The sequence below is a fragment of the Cheilinus undulatus genome, linkage group 11 (assembly GCF_018320785.1).
Source record: "Cheilinus undulatus linkage group 11, ASM1832078v1, whole genome shotgun sequence".
Taxonomy (NCBI): Eukaryota; Metazoa; Chordata; class Actinopteri; order Labriformes; family Labridae; genus Cheilinus; species Cheilinus undulatus.
Genome location: NC_054875.1, coordinates 1,855,849 through 1,877,100, shown reverse-complemented (window position 1 = coordinate 1,877,100; position 21,252 = coordinate 1,855,849). Strand labels below are relative to the sequence as shown.

At 40.5% G+C, this 21,252-nt stretch overlaps 1 protein-coding gene across 4 annotated transcripts in view; it reads right to left on the bottom strand.

Moving 5' to 3' along the window:
- The window catches only part of plch2a (phospholipase C, eta 2a), a 121,034-nt gene that overhangs the window by 86,905 nt on the left and 12,877 nt on the right, over positions 1-21,252 (bottom strand). For 3 of the 4 annotated variants that reach the window (XM_041800039.1, XM_041800041.1, XM_041800042.1), the window contains exon 2: positions 3,068-3,214. In XM_041800039.1, the coding sequence (XP_041655973.1) occupies positions 3,068-3,214 (147 nt within the window). Of the gene's footprint in view, positions 1-3,067; positions 3,215-15,404; positions 15,455-21,252 lie in introns of those variants that run through there. The other variant, XM_041800040.1, reaches the window with a different exon arrangement.

Sequence of the window (21,252 nt, the reverse complement as noted above, 5' to 3'; positions counted from 1 at the left end):
TGTTTTGCTCAGCTGACAGTCGAGGTTTAAGAGTTAGGACACCACATGTGATATGATTCTGAATTTTCTAGAAAGACCAAAAGCTCTACCCAGCCCGACCGCCCAGTAAAGAGTGTGTGTCATTTTCCTTTAGTGGCACGTGTGTGTGGTTAAGACAGTGTTTGGGCAGATTAAAGCTGATGAATAATTAAGTCGACTTAAGAAGCTTATTAGATCCCGGTCTACAGAGGAGGGAGAGCAACAGGAAACTGAGCCTCTAAGCCCCCACGAGACGCCCAGACACACTGAGAGCTGCGAAAACGCCCCTCTGCTTTATTTATCCTAAAATCAAAATAAATATGGCGGGACAGTGTGTGTTTTTATGTAGATACTGTTAAGGGAGAGTGTCCAAAACTAAAACACCTCAGCCCGAGGGAGAGGACAGGAGCATGGATTACATCAGACAGAATTAAAATGCTGTCCAACATAAAGACAAAGACCAGTGTGGTGGTGGTGGTGGTGGGGTGGTGGTGGTGGTGGGGGGGGGTGGGGGGGGGGGACTGGAAGGGAACGTCTGCAACGGGCTGTGAATCCTCCCAGCGCCAAGGCAACCCAAGATACTACAAATGACAAGGAAGCTGTTCTGAAATGTTCATTGCTCTGTAGCTGTTGCTGTTTTATCTAGGGCTGGGCAATTCATCAAAAATGACATTAGATCGCAATATGGCCTGCTGCAATTTTAAAATCGCATTAGGTGGAATATTTCTTTGACCAGAAATTTGTGTTAAAATACAAGTTTTAAACGTTTTTTGCAGCAGAAATGTTATGTATGACATATCAATAATAGTCAACAAAAAATCCTACTTTCTTAATTTTTGTACATTTTTTTAAATTAATTTTGAGAATGACAAAACCCCTTTGATGCAACATTTCATATGCAATTGGCAACACAAGTCAAAATCATCAGAATGCGATATTTTTAAAGAATTGTTCAGCCCTAGATGGAATAAAAGAAAGTTAAGGAATTATCGCGTATTAAATCACAATCGTAATGTTGGTGGGAAAAGTCACAATTAGATTATTTTCCAAATCGATCAGCCCTGCTCAGTGGGGATGCTGAGCATCCACACTATTGATAATAGTGCTGGCCATTTGTTTATTATTATCCTTCCATGCCGGCTATTTCCTCCTTCATACTTTATCGTATCGACACCGTTTAAACTTTTAAAAATTCAGTTTCTTCGTCATTCGACTGCTTTGACTTTTCTCATTTCTAAATTTTATATTTTTTTAAATATAGCTATTTTCAGCTATTAGTCCTCTGACAAAGGCCACGTAATGTTTTTACTACAGATGCAACTGAATTACCTGACTGACATGATGTATTATTATAACCCTGAATAAACTGATAGGATTCCATCCTAGCCTGGGACAACTCCAATCCTAGGGTGAATGTTTAGCTTGCCTGCAGTCTGTTTGGTTTGGCAGAGTCCTCAAGAGAGGCCGAGGTAGCACATCCCAGTTCCATGGGGAAAATATCCAAGTCTTCTCGGCCTGGAAAAGCTCACTAATGGAGATTTCTTTTCACTGAAATCGCTCCCAGAATGAATCATAAACTAGTTAGATCAGTGATATCAACATGTGGCTCTTTAGTGATGATTTGTGGCTCTTTTTATATCTTAATTTGAAATATTATTCCCTAGAAAGCCTTAAAAATGGAAATTTTGACCTCAGAAATTACCCATAAATCATGAAGTAAATCAGTTTGTCTCCCACACTTATACAGTAGGTTTTAATAGTCAAACTTAATAGTCACCCTTCATTTTTTTCTATTTCTATTGCCCTTATATGCAATTTTTTATCCTTTTTTTTTTTTTTTTTTTTTTTTTTACATTTTTTCCACTTTTGTTGCTTTTGGCCCATTTTCACCACTTCTTGTAGCAACTTTTTGACCATTATTGCCACTTTTATCCCATGTTTCCATTAGTTTTAGCCACTTTTATCCTGCTTCTTTGCAATTTCTCACCCATTTAAGCTGCCTTTTGCCATTAACTGCGAATGTTTCCCCATTTTTCCCTCCTTTTTACAGCTTTTTTGCCCATTTTAGTCACTTTTCACTCATTTTTACAGCTTTTTGGCCACCTGTAACTTAATTTTTGTGATTTTGCATCCACTTTCTCATGTATGCTTTTTTGCCCCTTTCACCCTCATTTTTTGCTGCTTTTTGATCATTTTTGCCACCTTTCATTTATTTCATTGCCACTTGAACCCATTTTTGCCACTTTTCACCACTTAGATTGTGGCTCTTGCGAAGATATTTTTCAACAATGTGGCTCTTTGGAAGAGCAAGGTTGAGTAACGCTGAGCTAGATGTTGCCTTTTGCCATACCACAAATGCTAGCAGTGCTAACATTAGCATCGTCTGTTCTGGAATGAAACTCGGCACAAGCTTCACTGTGCAGAACGTTTCCAGGTTCAGTAATCGTGGCTCTAACTTTGACTCCTCCAACCACTGCACCAAAAAACTAGGATTTACTCGCCATCTGCTCACACACATCACTTGCTGTAGATGCAGCGGAGCTCTGAGTACGCTCTGACACCTCAGTGGCCTAGAACACAAACGCTCTGAGCAAAATCATTTATAGCCTCATGTGGAAACATAAAATTTAAAAAAGCTACTAAAGACCTGATAGTCTAAGACTTTTTGATACTTTTTAAATTTTAGCAAAATTGATAGATCAACTTTTCATTCTTTAAGGCCCCCCAGACACCGTTTCCAGTCTCTGGAGGGACAGATCCTTGTTAGCTCATGCTTCATTGTTTGCTGACAGGCAATCTAGGGGGATGCAGAGGTGCATCCCTAGTAAACACAAAGTCCCAAAAGAATTTAACAGTCAAACCTCAGTGGATTGGACAGGATGTGAAATTGTGCTGATGGGATGCCTGTAACCATGCCATGAGCCCCCTCCTCTCACAGAGCATATGGCTTAAATGGCTTCCCATCACTCTGAGCCATAAACACACTCAAACCCAGCTGCATTCCACATTTAAACACTGCGACTGTAAAGAAAAGCAGAAACAAACTCACTCTTGGCCTTCTCATTCTTGCGCGACGGCCTCCAGCGGATGCACGACTTGTGTTCATCCAGGAAGAAGAAGCGCACCAGTCCCTTGGAGCCGCCGCGGAGCTTCACCATCTGGGTCCCCATCTGCATGGAGCTCATACATTTCTCCACTGGAGGCAAGAGAGAAGAGAGAGAAAGGGTTGGAAAGTTGTCAGAAAGGAAACCGCTGGAGTGTGCACTGACAAAGAGTGTGAGACAGACGACCCACACTTCTTCCAAAATGTGTGTTTGTGTGTGTATTTCCTCAAAATTCCATCCTGGCTCTCATGCAAAACCCACTTATTTACTCCCATGAACACACAGCAGTGGAGAGCATCAACAGTAGACGTGCCTGTCACTGCAGACGGCGTTTTTCTCGTCTCATGAGAGGAAGAGATAAATGACAGCGAGAGGCAATTTCTCCACAAAAAGCCTTTTAACAGATTTACACTTCACACTGCAGACTCGGCAGAGCAATAACAAGGAGAGAATCAATAAAACTAGCAGCTTTTTTCAGATTTGAGAATTTATAACATGACTAAAATTCAACAGGAACTCTCTGACACCTTCCAGGGAAGAAACGACAGCCGGAGAGAGATTGACTTTAACGAGACCTGCCAAAAGTCGAGCCTCTGCGTGTCCTTGTCATCGTTTCAGGGGCAGAATTTGACAGCTCCTCCATGGGAAGCTAATAGTAATGAGCCCTGGTCTGGCTGGTGTGGACCGCCACATACCCCTGGGCTGCTGTTCCACCCTATGTGGCCATATTGTCAATTATCAAATGTCTGTCACATCCTATCAAACAATTTCCCGCAGCATGCATCCAGGAAATCAGGCCAACGCAGCACGCACGGCTCTAAACAGGGTTAGCCCATCACAGACACACATGACGGTCAACATATCTGCAGCTGAACACGAGATTCATGCTCAACTTTTGGCCTCAGTAAAGTTCAAGCCATCATATTTCAAAACACGACAGCAAACTGAGCCGCTCTTCAGGGACATTTTCCTGTAAGAGCTGCAAAAAAAATAACATTTAAAATGATTCAACCTGTAAAAATTCATCAATCAAAAGAAAATCAGCTGTTATGCATATATTTATGCAGACATGTTGAATATTCTGGTGACAGCAGCTTCTTACAAGTGAAGATTTTTGGCTTTAAATCCTTTTGAAGGCATTTAAGGACGTCCCCTTGAGCTTTTGGTATTTGCAACACACTTTTCTGGCATTTATCCCAACTTTCTGACAACCTCACTCTATCACTTCTTCTTGGCTACGAGACAACGGATGATAACAGCTGACGGCGGTTAATCCAGGGCAGTTTGGCATAAAGAGTGAAGAGATGTCAAAAAGAAAACAAACATGGGATTATCAGCAGGTCTACCTGATCAGATTTCACACTAAGGAGTCCACTTATGTCAGTGCCATTTGACTGAAAATGGAAAGTCAAAAATACTAGTGAACGAGGACATGAAATTTCAAAAGCTGGGTGCACGCTGCAGGAGTTCTGTTACTTCACAGCAAGAAGGTCCCTGGTTTGCCTCGCAGTCAGGGCCTTTCTGTGCAGAGTTTGCATTTTCTCCCGTACACGCATGGGTTCTCTCCGGGTGCTCCGGCTTCCTCCCACCACCAAAAACATGCTCAGTAGGTTAACTGGTGACTCTGAAAATTGGGCATAGGTGTGAGTGTGAGCGTGCCTGGTTGTCTGTCTCTATATGTCAGCCCTGAGACTGACTGGTGACCAGTACAGGATGTACCCCGCCTCTCGCTAAATGACAGCTAGGATAGGCTTCAGCCCCCACCGTGACCCCGAATGGGATAAGCGGTATAGAAAATGGATGGATGGATGGGTTCAGTTGCACACATTTACAGTAGCAGTCATAGTCTTTATAGGAACTGATCCCCTCCGATATTCACGGCACACCAGCCCCCTAGGGCTGGAAAATTAATCAGAAATTAGATTAAATCAAATATGGCCTAAATCGCAGAAGGTGCAATAATTCTTTAACCTGAAATTTGTGCCAAAACACCAGTTTACAACTCCTTCTTGCAGCAGAGACGTGCAGTACATATTGTGCAATAATTCAAGTGACATTTTTTTTAGAATAGTCTGAAAAAAAATCCCACTTTCCCTTTTTTATTTTACATTCATACTGAACATGAGAATAATATAAAAATAACCCCTCCTTCAAGACAAAATACAATACAAGTCAAGATCAGCACAATAAGCTATCTGTTGGAAGTAACATAAGATGAGGATATGTATTATTAATCTGCGAGCTGGTGTCTTTTGGTGATGCATGTGCACATGTGAGATAGCAGGGCTGTTGTCAGTGCTAGTTTTGAGCTTTACATATAAATGACGAACAGATAGGCATGACTCTAACTGTCATTTCTTTAGGCTTGCTTAGAGAAAGCATCAAAAATGTAGGTAAACCTGCAGACTGTCTAAACTGACATTAGAGACATTTTAAGATGAAAACATTGCAGTCATGTTTTTGTGCAGTTTAGACTGCGTGTAACAGTTTGGCTGCAGTTTCGCAAGACTGAAAACGAAAACCTGTCCAGTACGGATGCCGACAACTTCTAGTTTGAAATGTCTTATCTCAACTAGAATCAGAATGAAGTTAAATCCTGGTATCCCTTTGTTTTACTGGTAAAAATTTGCTGCAAAAACCTTTTTAGAAACTAAGTGACAAGGAAGGATGGAGAGAATCTGAGCTTCATGTGATTAAACCCAGCAGAAAACCCCAAACCACGGAGAGGTGACAGCGCTACGTAAACATTTTAATCCCATCTTGACCTCTGCGTCCTGAATGCACCACATCCTGGATGTGTGCTGGGTAAGGAGGGAATGCAAACAGAACCAGCAGTGATGGATTGCTCTAATTGAGCATCGATTTGACCCGGCTCAGGTCCCGCTGCAGAGAGCCCGCCCCCGGGGTATTGTTAATGCAGTGCAGCCCTGCTCCTCTGCTATCGGATTCATGCTCAGGACCGAATCAACCAACTGCACAGCACTGCTGCATGTGCATGTGCACGTGTGTGCATGCAAAAAATAAAACTATGTCATGATTCCATCTGAATGTTTGAGTAAAATGCACGTTTGTTAGAAAAAAATCTTTGTGAAATACAACAGGGTTTCAAACAGCAACATCATTGGGAAATGCAAAGTGGCTGAAAAAATGGCCAGCACTGTCATGACCTTTGACCCTTCTGTTAACCTGCCCTGTGGACACAGAGAGGAAAACCAGCCAGGGACTGGAGGATGGAGAATTGTACTGATTTTACTGCATGTTTAACATCAGCGCTGTTAAAGCATCTCTAATTTATTCCATCATTGCAAAGATTAACATAAAAGAGTTTTGTTATATTTGATATTGATTTATTTCTAATAAATCCAGCATACCCTTATTTTTCTCTTCAACAAAGAAATATGGTATGTAGAGCAAAATCAAGCAATATCAGGGATCAAAAATGATTTGTAAGTGTCCAAGTAGTCATTCGTTTATGAAAATGTAAACATTTTATGCAACTCCTCTCCTAAACAAAAATGTGCATTTCCAATATCTAAAGGCACATGATGCCATTATGGCATTACGACAGAGCAGGGGCCGGATTCTGAACTTGGGTCTAACCTGAGGGCCTAACAGGATCGATATTTACCCATAAAATGTCAACCTCGTTTTCACCAGAAATGAATTATGGAGGTAAAAAACTAGGCACTGATGATAAATGATTTTGCAATTAAAAGGTGAGCATGATAAAAACTCTTTAACAGTCAAAATATGAGGTAAACATCAAAATCATGAGTTTCAAATGTCAAAATATGAAATAAAATCAAAAATCAGAAGTTTTAAAGGTAAAAAAAAATGAGATAAAGGTCAAAGTTAGGAGTTCAAAAGGTCAAAATAGGATTTCAAGATTAAAATTTTTCTCTTAAAGGTATAAATATGGGATAAAAGTCAAAGCTATGAGATGTAAAGGTTGAAATGTGAAACAAAAAGTCAGAATCATAACTTTCAGTCATAAATATGAGATGCAGAATTGAAAATATAGATCAGCAGAACTCAAACTTATTCTACCCAGGAGTCACATTGTCTTAAAAATACTTCTGCAAGAGCCACAATCTAAAGCCAGGGATCTGATAATCAATCTACCCATAGTTGAAATGAAACAGTGAGTTGATGGGTTATTGTGTTGTTAAATGAGATGAACTAGGCTACATAAAAATGTCTGTACAGTGTCAGACGGTGGGCCAGTTAGAATAAAATATCATATGATCTGGTGGGCCGGGTAGAACTGCACCACGGGCTGGATTTGGCCCCCGGGCCTTGAGTTTGACACCCCTGCATTATGACATTAACTTGCCTCACAGCTATATTAATCTATTTTTTTATCTATTCATTTCTATCAGCACAATGATGACATAAAATGTCAGCATTGATCCTTTACTACAATCAGCCTTTTGGAGTCAATAGTGCAGCCACACCAGTGTGCACGGACTCACTCTGAACCACGAGCTGCTTATTGATCCCACGTGCAGCCGGATCTCTCTCTCACACAAACACAAACACAAACACAGCTGGAGATCACGTTCTCTGTGCAACCACATGAAGTGAATCTAGTCGGATTAATACAGTGGTACCGCTGGATTACAAAGATGCTACATGTCCACTTCTACACTGACCACACAGCACATGTAATTTAACCGAGCTCTGAGCTGTCACATGGACTCAATGAGCCCGGCTAACACAGCCCACACCGTTCTAAAGAGAACCAGTGAGGACGAGCGGCTGGAAAAACAAACCTCATTCAACATTTAACAGTTTCTGTTTGCAAAGACAAGCGTCCCATAGTGATAGACAGATGTTAGAGAGCTGGACTGGTGTTTTACAACAGCACAGAGTTTATTTAACCGCAGTGAGCCAGATAAAACCAGACAGGGGTCTGGAGGTCCTCCCTGAGGAAATTGAGAACATCCAATACTCTTTCAATTCTCAGAAATCTGGAGAACATCAATGCAACAATTTATGGAGAGAGCTGCTTAAAATCAAACAAAGACTGGACAAGGACATGTTAGAGTCACAGTGCTTTCTAAAATGTAAAACCTCTCACTGGTACAAAGTCAGGCTTTAAAGCCTTAAATATCAAATGTGCAATTTAAGACTGAACACTTTTCAAGGATCTGCAGGAACCCGACGACACAACGCGCCTGTTTTCTCCTGAGGTGCTGCAGAAAAATCGATTCCCGTCAGACTAGCACAAATTAACGTCTACTATTCTGAACGTTTTCAAACGTAGGTTTAATCACATGCTGAGCTGAAAGTGTTTTCCTCCATTTGCTCTCAGTCACTGATGCTGATGCAGATGTATGGCTCATTAGCCAGGCCGTTAGCATTAGCAGCACTATCTCTCAGTGTTGGTAATGTTAACCATGCTAAACTTAAGTAACAGCCTGCTGCAGAACGGTTCGTATGCACAAACTCGCATCGTACAGAGACGGAATAAAGCCAAGTCAAACATCAGCCAGCGCTGACAGGCACGAACTATCAACATAACGTGATCAAATGTCAGAGTTTCACCTCAGAGAGCGGTGTTACGGTTTAATGAGTTACCATGTTAACTGGTGACTACACCTCTATGGGACAGAAACGGTAATCGAAAACTTAAAGAGCCAGTACAGGAAGTGTTTGGTGTTTTAACAGTGTGCTGTGACTTCTGCAGCCATGCACACTTTAAGCTGAAAAGTCACCATTTAACACGGTAACTTGTTAAACCATTACACCTCGATCCTACAGCATTATCAACTGTAAAGATTTACGATCACATTCCTACTGATGGGGCTGTGATGAACACATTTCACACTTCAGCCAGCACAGTTTTAATTATATTGAATTATTACTCATTATTGCCTCATATTATGACCTTTATTTACTCCTAACTTTAACTTTTATCTGTGTTTTTACCTTTAAAACGTATAATTTTTAATTTTATCTCAGTTTTTTGACCTTTTAAAATCATGATTTTGACTTTTATGTCACATTTTGACCTTTTTAAACTCCTAAATTTAACTTTGATCTCATTTTTGTACCTTAAAAACTCATGATTTTTAATTTTATTTCATATTTTGACATTTGAAACTCATAATTTTGATATCTACCTCATATTTTGACTGTTAAAAATCATGATTTTGAATTTCATCTCAGTTTTTGACCTTTAAAATTTATGGTTCCAGTATTTTTTTTTTCATATTTTGCCTTTTAAAAACATTATTTTGACTTCAAATGTCATGCTTTTACCTTTTAAACTTATGAGTTTGAATCTCAGATTTTGAGTTTTAAACTCATGTTCACCTTTTAATCGCAAAATCATTTATCAGTGCGGTTCAGTGTAAGGTTGAGTACCGCTGATGTGTATTTTCAATTTTGCTTCTCACAGTTATGACTAAAAGTTATGATTTTGACTTTATATTTTATATTTTAACCTTTACATCTCATAACTTTGACTATTAATCTCATAGTTGTAACGTTTAGATTATTAATTTTAAACTTTAAATCTTATTTTGACCTTTTAAAGTCAACATTTTGACTTTTATCTCATGTTTTTACCTTTATTAGCTTCTAACTTTGACTTTTATCTCATTTTTTACTTTAAAAACTCATGATTTTTAATTTTATTTCATATTTTGACATTTGAAATATATCAGTCTCATTCTGACTGTTAAAAATCTTGATTTTGAATTTCATCTCAGTTTTTGACTTTTAAAATTCATGGTTTCAGTATTCTATCTCATATTTTGCCTTTTAAAAACATTATTTTGACTTTAAATGTCATGCTTTTACCTTTTAAACTTATAAGTTTGAATCTCAGATTTTGAGTTTTAACTAATCATGCTCACCTTTTAATCACAAAATCATTTATCATCACTGCCAAGTTTTTTTACCCTCATAATTCATTTCTGGTGAAATAAGGTTGACATTTTATGGTTTAATACTGACCCTGTTAGGCCCTCAAGTTAGACCCAAGTTCAGAATCCGGCCCCTGCAGTGACTGAGTCTGACACCCCTGCTTTACAACCAAAATGCTAAATATTAATGGGAGATGACTGTTGCATTTCTACCCTCTACCCTCCACACAGACTGCAGACATTTTCTGTAATTGATCCTGATTCACTGAACTGAAATCAGGTCTAATTCATGTTTATTAATATGGACTGTAAAGATCTTCAAATAATGCAATAAGAAAGTGATGTAACATAAATGCATCACGGCTGTGGAGCAGCTTTTTATTGATTTCAGAGGAGTGGTTTGTGTAGCTGCAGGCTGATTGCAGCGCCTCATGCCCGGCGGCTGAAACAGAGCTAACAGATCTGCACTCTGAGAGGAGGCAGTTGGCCGTGAAATGAGCTGCTGTCCAACTTTGGTAGCGGTGAGAGCGTCCTGACTCTGCAGACTTCAGGTCAGGATGGCGCGGAGCTGGAAACATTCCTCCTGACACCGATTTAAGAGGCTCATCCTGCTCACGCTGTCAGAGCTGAAGTACACAACCTCTCACAGGCAGCACGGTCTGCCCGCTAACATTAGCGTCTGCTGCTATGGCTGCAGCTGCAGAGAACCCCTGAACCCCGCCGCCCTTCACTTCACTGACATTAACAGTGGAAGTGTCAGGACTTCAGACTCTCCACACAGAGAGGGGGTAAGGAGAGAAGAAGACGGCAGACAGGTGTTTGTATACGGTGGCCTGGAGGGTCGAAAATCAACAACATGTCCCAATCCATTCAACATTTAAGGGGAAAAAAATCCAAACCGTGGGGAACTGTGACTTCACAAAGTTCAGACTTTTATGTCTAACCAAAGCTTTCTTATACAGTTCAGATTTTAAAGGTTTATTCCGCTTTAATTTATGCTCTCTCAGATTTCAATTCTAATCCACCTACATCAGTGTTACTCATTTCAAGAGCCAACGGGTTTAAAAATGACTTTGCAAGAGCCACAATCTAAGCGGTAAAAATGGCAAAAATGTCTTAAAGTAGCAATAAAAATAAGTTAAAGGTGGCAAAAATGGTCCAAAAGTGGCAAAGAAGGGGCAAAAAAAGAGAAAAAAGTGACTACAATGGGCAAAAAGCAGTCAAGAGTGTCGAAATAGGACAAAGAAAAAGGAAACAAGTGATATTCACTGGCAAAAGGTAGCTTAAATGGGACAAAAACAGTGAAGAGACAAAAATGGTATAAAAGTGGGTAAAAATTTACAAAGAAGTGGAAAAAAAGTGGAAACAAGAAGTATTTAATGGCAAAAGGTAGCTTAAATGGGTGAAAAGTGGTGAAAAAACAGTGAAAAGGGCAAAAATGGGAAAAAGTGTCAACAAGAAGTGTCAAAAATGGGCAAAAAAAGGAGGAAACAAGTGGTTTCTAATGGCAAACGGTAGCTTAAATGGGCTTAAAGTGGCAAAAAATGGTGAAATAGAGCAACAGTCTGAGGTAACAGAGTTATTATGATTTATAGGCGGATCTTGTGTGGCTCAAGTTGCGCACGCGACGGGTCGGGAGGTTGAATGCAGGATCAGCTTTGTTTTTCATTAGCTCTCTCACCAACAGTTTAAAGTGTCCAGGGCATCTTTGTGATCTTTTATAACTTCCAGTTTGGTATTGTCTTCTGTAAGGACAGCTGCTGCTCCAAGTGTCTGCACAACATTGATCCCGCGAGGTCGATTTTTCCGCAACAAGAAATCTCGTGGTGTTTTAATCTCACAAGATCTCGTTACACCCCTACTGGTCTACCATGGTAAGTAGTTCACTCACCAGGGCTGCCCAACATCACCACAACATCATGTCTTGTCTCTCTGATTGGTCAGTAATGAATGTGACAGACAGAACACTTATCCAATCTTCCTCTGACATTTATTTTGAAAGGTTCTGTCCTTCCACACACAGGTTATGGGCTGTTTCTTTGAGAGATGTGAAACAGATCCTCACTATGGATCTATGCAACAGTCTCCTCACCATGTTAGCTTAAAAAGACAGCAGCCAACAACCAAAGTGCACAGGATTGGTGGATATTTCTATGGGAACAGCGGGCTTCAGACACTTTGCTTTGACTCTCTAGGATTGTGAGTAGTGTAGTCTTGCTCCAAGATCAGGAATAAATCATGCTTTACTTCTGACACGGTTGTAGAAAAAAACGGAGTCTTCTACAGGAGGATAATCATTGTTTCATACTCAGGGAGATCATGCTAAGTCTACCTCTGGATGGTTGTGACATCTTGGCCAATATCAAATCTTCTATGGAGAAAATCAGTGGGATTCCTCCTTCCAGAACCACACTTGGGCTCTAATGTGAACGACCATGAAACAGCCGGGTTATACAGACAGCGTAGTCTTGACACTTCAGCCTTCGTCTCTCCAGGATCTGGCTTCTCTCCAGTCACAACCAGGAAGTGTTGTCCCAGCTTTTCTGCAACACTGTCTTGTTGTCTTGTTGTGTTTTGGACCTTGTACTTCGCTCTGTTGTCAGACTGCATGCTCATTTGATTTCACCAGTGTAGCGAGCGGTTAAATCTAATCAAACTGCGACCAAAGAGACTCGTTTCAACGTGAACACACTCCGGCTGAACACGATTCGCTCACGCATGAGGAGGCAGGGAACGAGGCCACGCTCGGCTCACGCTCCCCTGCCGCTCCTCTAAAAGGAGACTGTTTGCTCTGGAGCTGGAGCCGGCTGTGTGAGTGGGAAACCTCCTGGGAAGGCAGCTAAATCTTTGAAAAGTGTTCCTACTGTACTTTTATGAGAAGTGCTCAAACAGAAGCAGCGGTTTGTGGGCTTAACTCCAGGGTGAGGTTAAATCTGTCAGAGGAGGTTAGAGGTGTCCAAACAGGAGAACAACACTGAAAAATTCATCCTGAGAGAACCTCGTAGAATATTTCAAACATGAAGGTTACACATGAACGTTAATGTAAGCCGTGAATCTGAGGCTCCACATGAAGATCAAGCAGCACAGCGCTGCAGCTTTTCTGCACAAACTGCTGGAAAAATACATCTGACCCATTTCTGCACGCCAAAGGTTAGTCATGGCCTATGGAGGGCTGATTAAGCCTGGATAATGAAAACCAGTGTAATCAATTAAACAACAGCCCAGTGGTCTGGGACACAGCTGCTGCTGCTGCAAGGTGGAAAATCTCCTCTTAACGTCTAGAAGACCCTGGGAAATGTGCAGAAAACTCCATGAGGGTGTTTTTCAGAACTATATTTAGAAACATGGAAGGTACTATGAGGTAAATCAGTAAGTGATACCACAAAAAATCTATTATTCTGATTTCTCTACCTCCATTTCCCCTAAAACAGGGGTGTCCAAACTATGGCCCGGGGCCAAATGCCGCCCGCGGTCCAATCTTGAGTGGCCCGCAGCACACACTAGAAAGAACATGAAATATGGCCGACATCTGAACATGAAGCTTGGGCCTAACTGTGTTGTACTCCAGAGCTAACATGCTAATTCTGTAAACAAACATCTTGACAAAAAGAATTTATTGATGTGTTTATGACTACACTGAAACAACAGTGAGGTAAAAACACTGACAACCAAAATAATAACAAAATCTTACCAATAGCAGCAATAATATTCCAGGGGCGGAGCCAGTGGTAGCTAGGACCAAACAGGGCCCCCTGAAATCTGATTGGCATCCCCAGAAACCTAGCAATCATTGTCTCTTTGTCAGTTAATTTGCTCTGAGCACACTATTGGCTAATCAGTCTCATGCTGCCTTATTCAAATTCTCTCTCTACAAGCTGCTCTTGCAACCCTCCTCCACCCCAGCCCCTCCTTTACCTGTTTAAAACGTAAGATTTGAGGTATTAAGGTACCAAAAACTCTGACATCCTTAGCTGGAGTCAGACAAGGTCTGAAGAAGCAGAACCAGGAATTTTGAAAACAAAACAAAAAGAAGAAGAAGAAGAAGAAGAGGAGTGTATTTCTGAGTAAACATGGACAGGCTGAGCCAGCTTCTGGTTGACATTCACAAAATTCAAATAAACATGTGCTGCAGTCTGTTCTTCCTTTGCAGCGCTAACAGAGTCAGAACAATACATCTGTGTGCCTGTTTCCAAAATTTCTATTTGCGGATGTGTTTTTCCTAAACACAGAGATATAAAACTTTATTTTACAGAACTTCTCATGAGGAAAACAATGCATGTGTTGCTATCTCGTTCCCCTGCAGAGCTTCTGACATGTGTGAGGCACTGACGATACCATATGTAGTTTTGCAAAACCAATACAGAAATATCTCTAATGAATAAATACACCACTTCCTGAAAATCAAACTTCATACATAGTTCCTGAGTGTTTTCAGCCAAATGTGGGTAAGAGTCCAACTGTTCCCTCACAGAGGGCGCCGTTCTCTGAACACTAATTAGACTAATGAGAGTCGATCAAACATCAACAAAGGAGACGCCCCGATGTGACAAAACACTGCCAAAGCGCTTTAAAACCCTGCGTCCTCACCGGGAAGTAAACTCGATCAAAAGCAGAGGAAGGTAAGCCTGCAGGTGTAATTAGCAGCGATTTCAAGGAGCTGATGGCTGGACTGCAAACACAATTGACGCCTTCCTTCTTCATCACAGAGACAAACTGGTCTAAGCAGAGACAAAACGAATCTGAAGTAAAAACAAAATAGCTTAATGCTGGAAGGAGTGAAGAAATCCCTGCTGTTACCTCTACAGGAAAAATAAATCTATATCCTATAAATCTAAAAGGAATGCAAAGATATAATTTACAATCACACACATATTAAAGACAAAAGGATGAGCTGATGGAGAGTTGAAATAAAAACATGCAGAAGCTTTCTGACAGAGAATCACTCCAACCGTCGACACCTGAGTCAGTCAAAGAAATGGAGATAAAATGGCAGCACACGCCTCCTTATTACTGCAGATACAGGACTGTTTCCATGGTTACAACATCAGATTTAAAGTCTGTGGATGAGGAGAAGACTTCATCATGTATGGACGAACATCTGAGTTCACATCTGTTCTTAACCACAGAGGTGCCTTCATCCATCAGCACAGACAGGCTCTGAAATCTTCAAAAAGAAACACTAGGACGGCCAACGTCACAGTTATGTTTCTATTTTCTAACTAGTGGACTGTCTGAGATCAAGACCAACCCGAGACCTCCATTCCTGCATGTCATTGCCCTCTTCCTGTCCCTGATTGGCTGAGCTATCACTGCCCTGTCCCTAAAAAGCCCTTAAATTCTTAAGTCAACCATTGAGGGAAATGACTCGATGACAAATTCTCTCCCATTACCGTCCACTGGGGTGACCTACATGAACACACTATTTAGACGGTATCAGCCATCCTGCAGGGTCCACAGCTGCTCTGGTTGGTTAATGGGCTTACAGCAGGAAGCAGGTGAGTTAGGAATTCCCCTCCAAAACACAGCTGAGCCTGAAGGCAGGTAGGAGGTGGCACGGTGGCTTGACCCGACTGCTGTCCTTCTCCCACACTCAGAATGTGGGCCAAAGCGGCGCCGTCCTTACTGTCAGGGCACCAGGTTAAGCCTGGAGGGATTGTCTGGAGGCCATATGCTACAGCCAAAGACACTCGCAGGAAGGTGTTTCCACGGGGCAGATGGTCGTTTTACTGGCAGTGATCTGCAAACCTAATGTGGTCTGACAAAGAAGTGGAAAAGGTTACACACTTGCGCTGCTGTCCTACAACAGAGGCAGGGAAATAGAAAAATGTTCAGAAGACTTTTTTAATGATAGCCCATTTTAAAAGTGCAGAACACATGAGGACAGTTCAGACTGATTTCTTTATGCCTCTCTAACGGGGACGGCTAAAGCCATGGTCCGTCTGTCTGACCTCAACATTTCTGTGAGTGCAGTATCTCAGGAACACTTTCACTGATTTCCAACAAACTTTACACAAAGGTCCACCCCGACTCTAGGATGCACTGATTAGATTTTGGAGGTCAAAGGTTAAGGCCATTGTGCCTTGCTTTCCAGGCCATTCTTATAAACACAAATATTTACAACACTTCGAGAGATATCCTTCAAACATTGCACAAATATTGATCCTAACTCAAAGATGATTACATTTTCATAGGCAAAATGCAAGGTCAGGGAACTGTGTGTATCCCTTGCTTGTGAATGCATTATGTCATGTAGGGACGAGTCAGCTAAACGGTTAAATTCTGTACTGGTCGGCACCAGGGTACCCAGTTGGTTTAACTAATAGCTGACATTTTTTATCATTTCAGCTCCACAATTTTGGTCAAATGCTCCAACCAAACCGCCACAATACTCTTTAATCTGAAATAACAGCTACCTGCCACATCAGGGGGGTCTAACTCAGTCAGAGCAGGGGCCGGATTCTGAATTCAGGTCTAATCTGAGGGGCTAACAGGTTCAACATCCAACCATAAACTGTCACTATCATTTCTACCACTGATAAATCATGGGCAAAAAACTTTTGAGATTAAAAAAGTCAAAATGAAAAATTTAAGAGCTCAAACCCTGACATGAAAAAAGTAAATGTGTTGAAAAGGTCAAAATGAGTTATCAAAGGTCAAATAAATGTTCTTAAAAGTAAATATATGAGCTAGAAAGTCAAAACATGAGTTTAAAATGTAAAAAATTCCATTCAAATTCTACATTTTAAGTCTAAAAGGTAAAAATATGAGATTAAAAGTCAAATTAGGAGTTGGAAGGTCAAAAACTGGGATGAAATTTGAAATTTTTAGTTAAAAAGGTCAAAACAGATTGAAATATGTGATAAAAGTAAAAATAAATTAATTGAATAGGTTAAGATATGAAATAAAAAGTCAAAACTATAGGTTTCAGTCATGATTCTGGGATGCAAAATTGAGAATATAAAATAAAAACACACACAAAAAAAAAGTCCCCACATTCCTGACTTTTTATCTGATCATTTTTACTCTTTACTTTTTATCATTTTTTTATGACTAAACAAGAATATTTTCAATCATCATGGTTAAATGTATTTTTTTTTTGTGGGGGGAATCTTCAGACCTCGTACTGGTGGGCCATTTAGAATAAAAATAATCATCATCATGAGGGGCGGGTGTAACTGTACCACGGGCCGGATTTGGCCCCTGGGCCTTGAGTTTGACACCCCTGTGCTCATAGGAACAGCACCATTAAGCACTAATTTGATCTAGAAAAATGAGGTTAAGTCATCCAGAGGCTGTCAGATTATACTAACATACAACCAAAGTGTTGAGTCCTGATGTTCGGGTCAGGTGTGGGAGCATGTGCTGGGTCAGCAACGTGCTTTGTCAACCATGGTCCTGTACTGATCCGGCATTTTGGAGACCGTCACCCTGGTCTGCGCCAGATCCATGCCCCATCTCTCCAAGTGTCCTCCCAGCTGACCCTCCAAAACGCACACGGCCGACACTGAGCTCTGGGCGTCCCAGGACCCACTGAGCCAGATTAAACCTAGGAAAGCACATCAAGTGTGTGTGAGGCCTAGGCATGCCTGAATGCCTGGATCTTTGTTTTGACCCAGGAGACATGCAGTCCCAACACTTCAACCTCCATGGTCTGCAAGTTAGGAGCTCCTGCAAGGACATCTACAGTCTCCACAAGAACATCTACAGTCTCCACAAGGACATCTACAGTCTCCACAAGGACATCTACAGTCTCCACAAGGACATCTACAGTCTCCACAAGGACATCTACAGTCTCGAAAAGGACATCTACAGTCTCCACATGGACATCTACAGTCTCCACATGGACATCTACAGTCTCGAAAAGGACATCTACAGTCTCCACATGGACATCTACAGTCTCCACAAGGACATCTACAGTCTCCACATGGACATCTACAGTCTCCACATGGACATCTACAGTCTCCACATGGACATCTGCAGTCTCGAAAAGGACATCTACAGTCTCGAAAAGGACATCTACAGTCTCCACATGGACATCTACAGTCTCGAAAAGGACATCTACAGTCTCCACATGGACATCTACAGTCTCGAAAAGGACATCTACAGTCTCCACATGGACATCTACAGTCTCGAAAAGGACATCTACAGTCTCCACATGGACATCTACAGTCTCCACAAGGACATCTACAGTCTCCACAAGGACATCTACAGTCTCCACATGGACATCTACAGTCTCCACAAGGACATCTACAGTCTCCACAAGGACATCTACAGTCTCCACAAGGACATCTACAGTCTCCACAAGGACATCTACAGTCTCCACATGGACATCTACAGTCTCCACAAGGACATCTACAGTCTCCACAAGGACATCTACAGTCTCCACATGGACGTCTACAGTCTCCACATGGACATCTACAGTCTCCACATGGACATCTACAGTCTCCACATGGACATCTACAGTCTCCACATGGACATCTACAGTCTCCACAAGAACATCTACAGTCTCCACATGGACGTCTACAGTCTCCACAAGGACTTGCAAAATCAAGAATATGAAATGAAAACAGAAATTTATTTTCCCACATTACTGACTTTTTATCTAATTATTTTAACTTTTTCTTTTTTTTGACAGAACAAGGATATTTTAAATCATCAGCTTAGGTTTACACGTTTAAACTGGAGGAACTCTGCAGATCAGTGGGCCAGTTAGAATAAAAATATGACTGTAACAAAAATAGGATCTGGCAGGCCAGGTACAACTTTACCATGGGCCAGATTTGGCCCCCAGGCCTTGAGTTTGACACCACTGCTCTAGTGAATCCCTGAAAGCATCCAGTGAGGACCTGAAGTGCCAGGTTTGCCACTCTTGCTGGTTATTGCAGGCCCCAAATCAAGCCAAAAACTATCTGTTCATGCTCGGTGGCTACTAACATCTTTCATATTTTTAAATCAAGATCACTGAGGCCCCTACAGTAGCGCTAAGAGTCATATCAGGATTATATGGACCTCGACTCAGGCCACACCCCCTGATTGTCAGGGGAGCAGATCAGGTCCTGAATAGTGCCTGAAATGGTCCACAATGAAGCAAGCCTTAGGTAACAGAAACACTCCCCTGCCCTTCACCAGCACAGCAGGAGTATTTTTAGTTATCACAGTTCAGCGCTGTCTCTATCTATCAATCCATGTAGATTTACACTGAGAAGGGGGTCATGGGTAACTTTAGGTTGCAGGGAAATAGACCATTAGTCCCTCTGAACATCAACAACACGTCGTGCAAACTGACCAGCTGATCCAGCTTCATCCTACAGTAGTACACCATCTGTTGGCTTAGCGCGGAGGAATGCAGGATACTAACAGGATTAAGACGATCTACACATGAGGAAAACACTTCTTACATCCTTGATTCAGATGATTACAGGGCAGCTTGGACTCAAAATGAAGCAAATTCTACAGATGTCCTCAAAGTGGTTCCAACATTTTTGCTTTTATCGGGGCACAAAAGGAGCCTGAGAGAAAGAGGAGGACTCCAGAGATGAGTCCCAGTCAGAACAGCCACATAAACTCCTCCCACAGACCGTAGGTGTCCGGTGCCTACACATCTTTGTGGCTTCAGCCTTACATCTGTACCTGGTACCATAAAATATTTCACAAACAGCCAGGATAGAAATATCAAACAGTGAGGTTCATGCTCCTCAAGGCTGGAACACAAACACCCTCTCTGCCCCGGGACAGTGCTTTATTGTCTGTAAACAGGGGGGAACTTTAGAAACAAAAGGCCCTGTCTGTGCAGTATACAACTCCAACATTCTTCATGGCTCTATTCTGTCTACATCAGGGGTGTCAAACTCAAGGCCCGGGGGCCAAATCCAGCCTGTGGTGCAGTTACACCCGGCCCACCAGATCCTGTCATATTTTTATTAGAACTGTCCCACCAGTATGAGGTCTGCACATTTCCTCCAGTACAAAAATGTAAACTTAACACTGATGATGTAAATATCCTTGTTAAGTCATAAAAATTAGAAATAGTAAAAAGTTAAAAAGTCAGGAATGCAGGAAAAGAAATCTGTGTTTTCATTTCATATGTTCTGCTTTGCATCTCATAATTATGACTTAAAGTTCTGGTTTTGACCTTTTCAAATCATCATTTTTTTTGATCTCATATTTCTAGCATGTATATTCACAATTTTAATTTTTAAGTCATATTTTGACGTTTTAAACTCATGAAATTGAATTCTATCTACATTTCGACATTTTTTCAACTACTAACTTTGAATTTTAATCGCATATATTAATATTTTCTATTTAAAATCTTACATTTTTAGCTCATCTTTGGACCTTTTTAACCCAATATTTTTTTTTATCTTATATGTTGACATTGAAAACTCTTGATTTTGATTTTTTTCCTCATATCTTGACATTTTCAACTCCTAAACATAACTTTTAATCCCAAATACTGAAATTTAAATATCTTATTTATATTTTTATCCCATCTTTTCACCTTTCAAACTCATGGTTCTGAATTGTGTCTCATATTTTTACATTTTAAATTCATAATTTGACTTTTATCTCAAATTTTGACTATTTAGATTCACAATTTTAATTTTCAAGTAATATTTTGATGTTTTAAAATCATGACATTGAATTTTATCTTACATCATAACATTTTCAACTACTAATTGTGAATTTTAATTCCAAATATTAACCTTTTCTATTTACAATCTTACATTTTAAGCTCATCTTTTGACCTTTATAACTTAATATTTTTTTATTTTATCTTATATTATGACCTTTAAAACTCTTGATTTTGAATTTTTTTCTCATATCTTGACATTTTCAGCTCCTAAATATAACTTTTAATCCCAAATATTTATCTTTTTGATTCAAAATTATAATTTTTTTTATCCCATCTTTTGACCTTTTAAACTCATAAATTTGAATTTTCTTACATTTTGACTTATTTAAACTCGTGATTTTGATTTTTTTACCACTTTAACTGTTAAAGATCATGATTTTAACTTTTGACTTTTTTAATCTCACAATCATTTGTCATCAATGTTGCGTTTTTTTTTTCCCTATAACTTGTTACTGGTGAAGATGAGGTTGACAGTTTATGGGACATTTTTACCCAGTTAGGCCCTCAGATTAGACCCAAATTCAGAATTCGGCCCCTGCTGTGATTGAGTCTGACACCCCTGGTCTACATTCAGCTATGTGCAGGTCCTTTACATTATAAATCAGCATTTTAAGACCTTTAG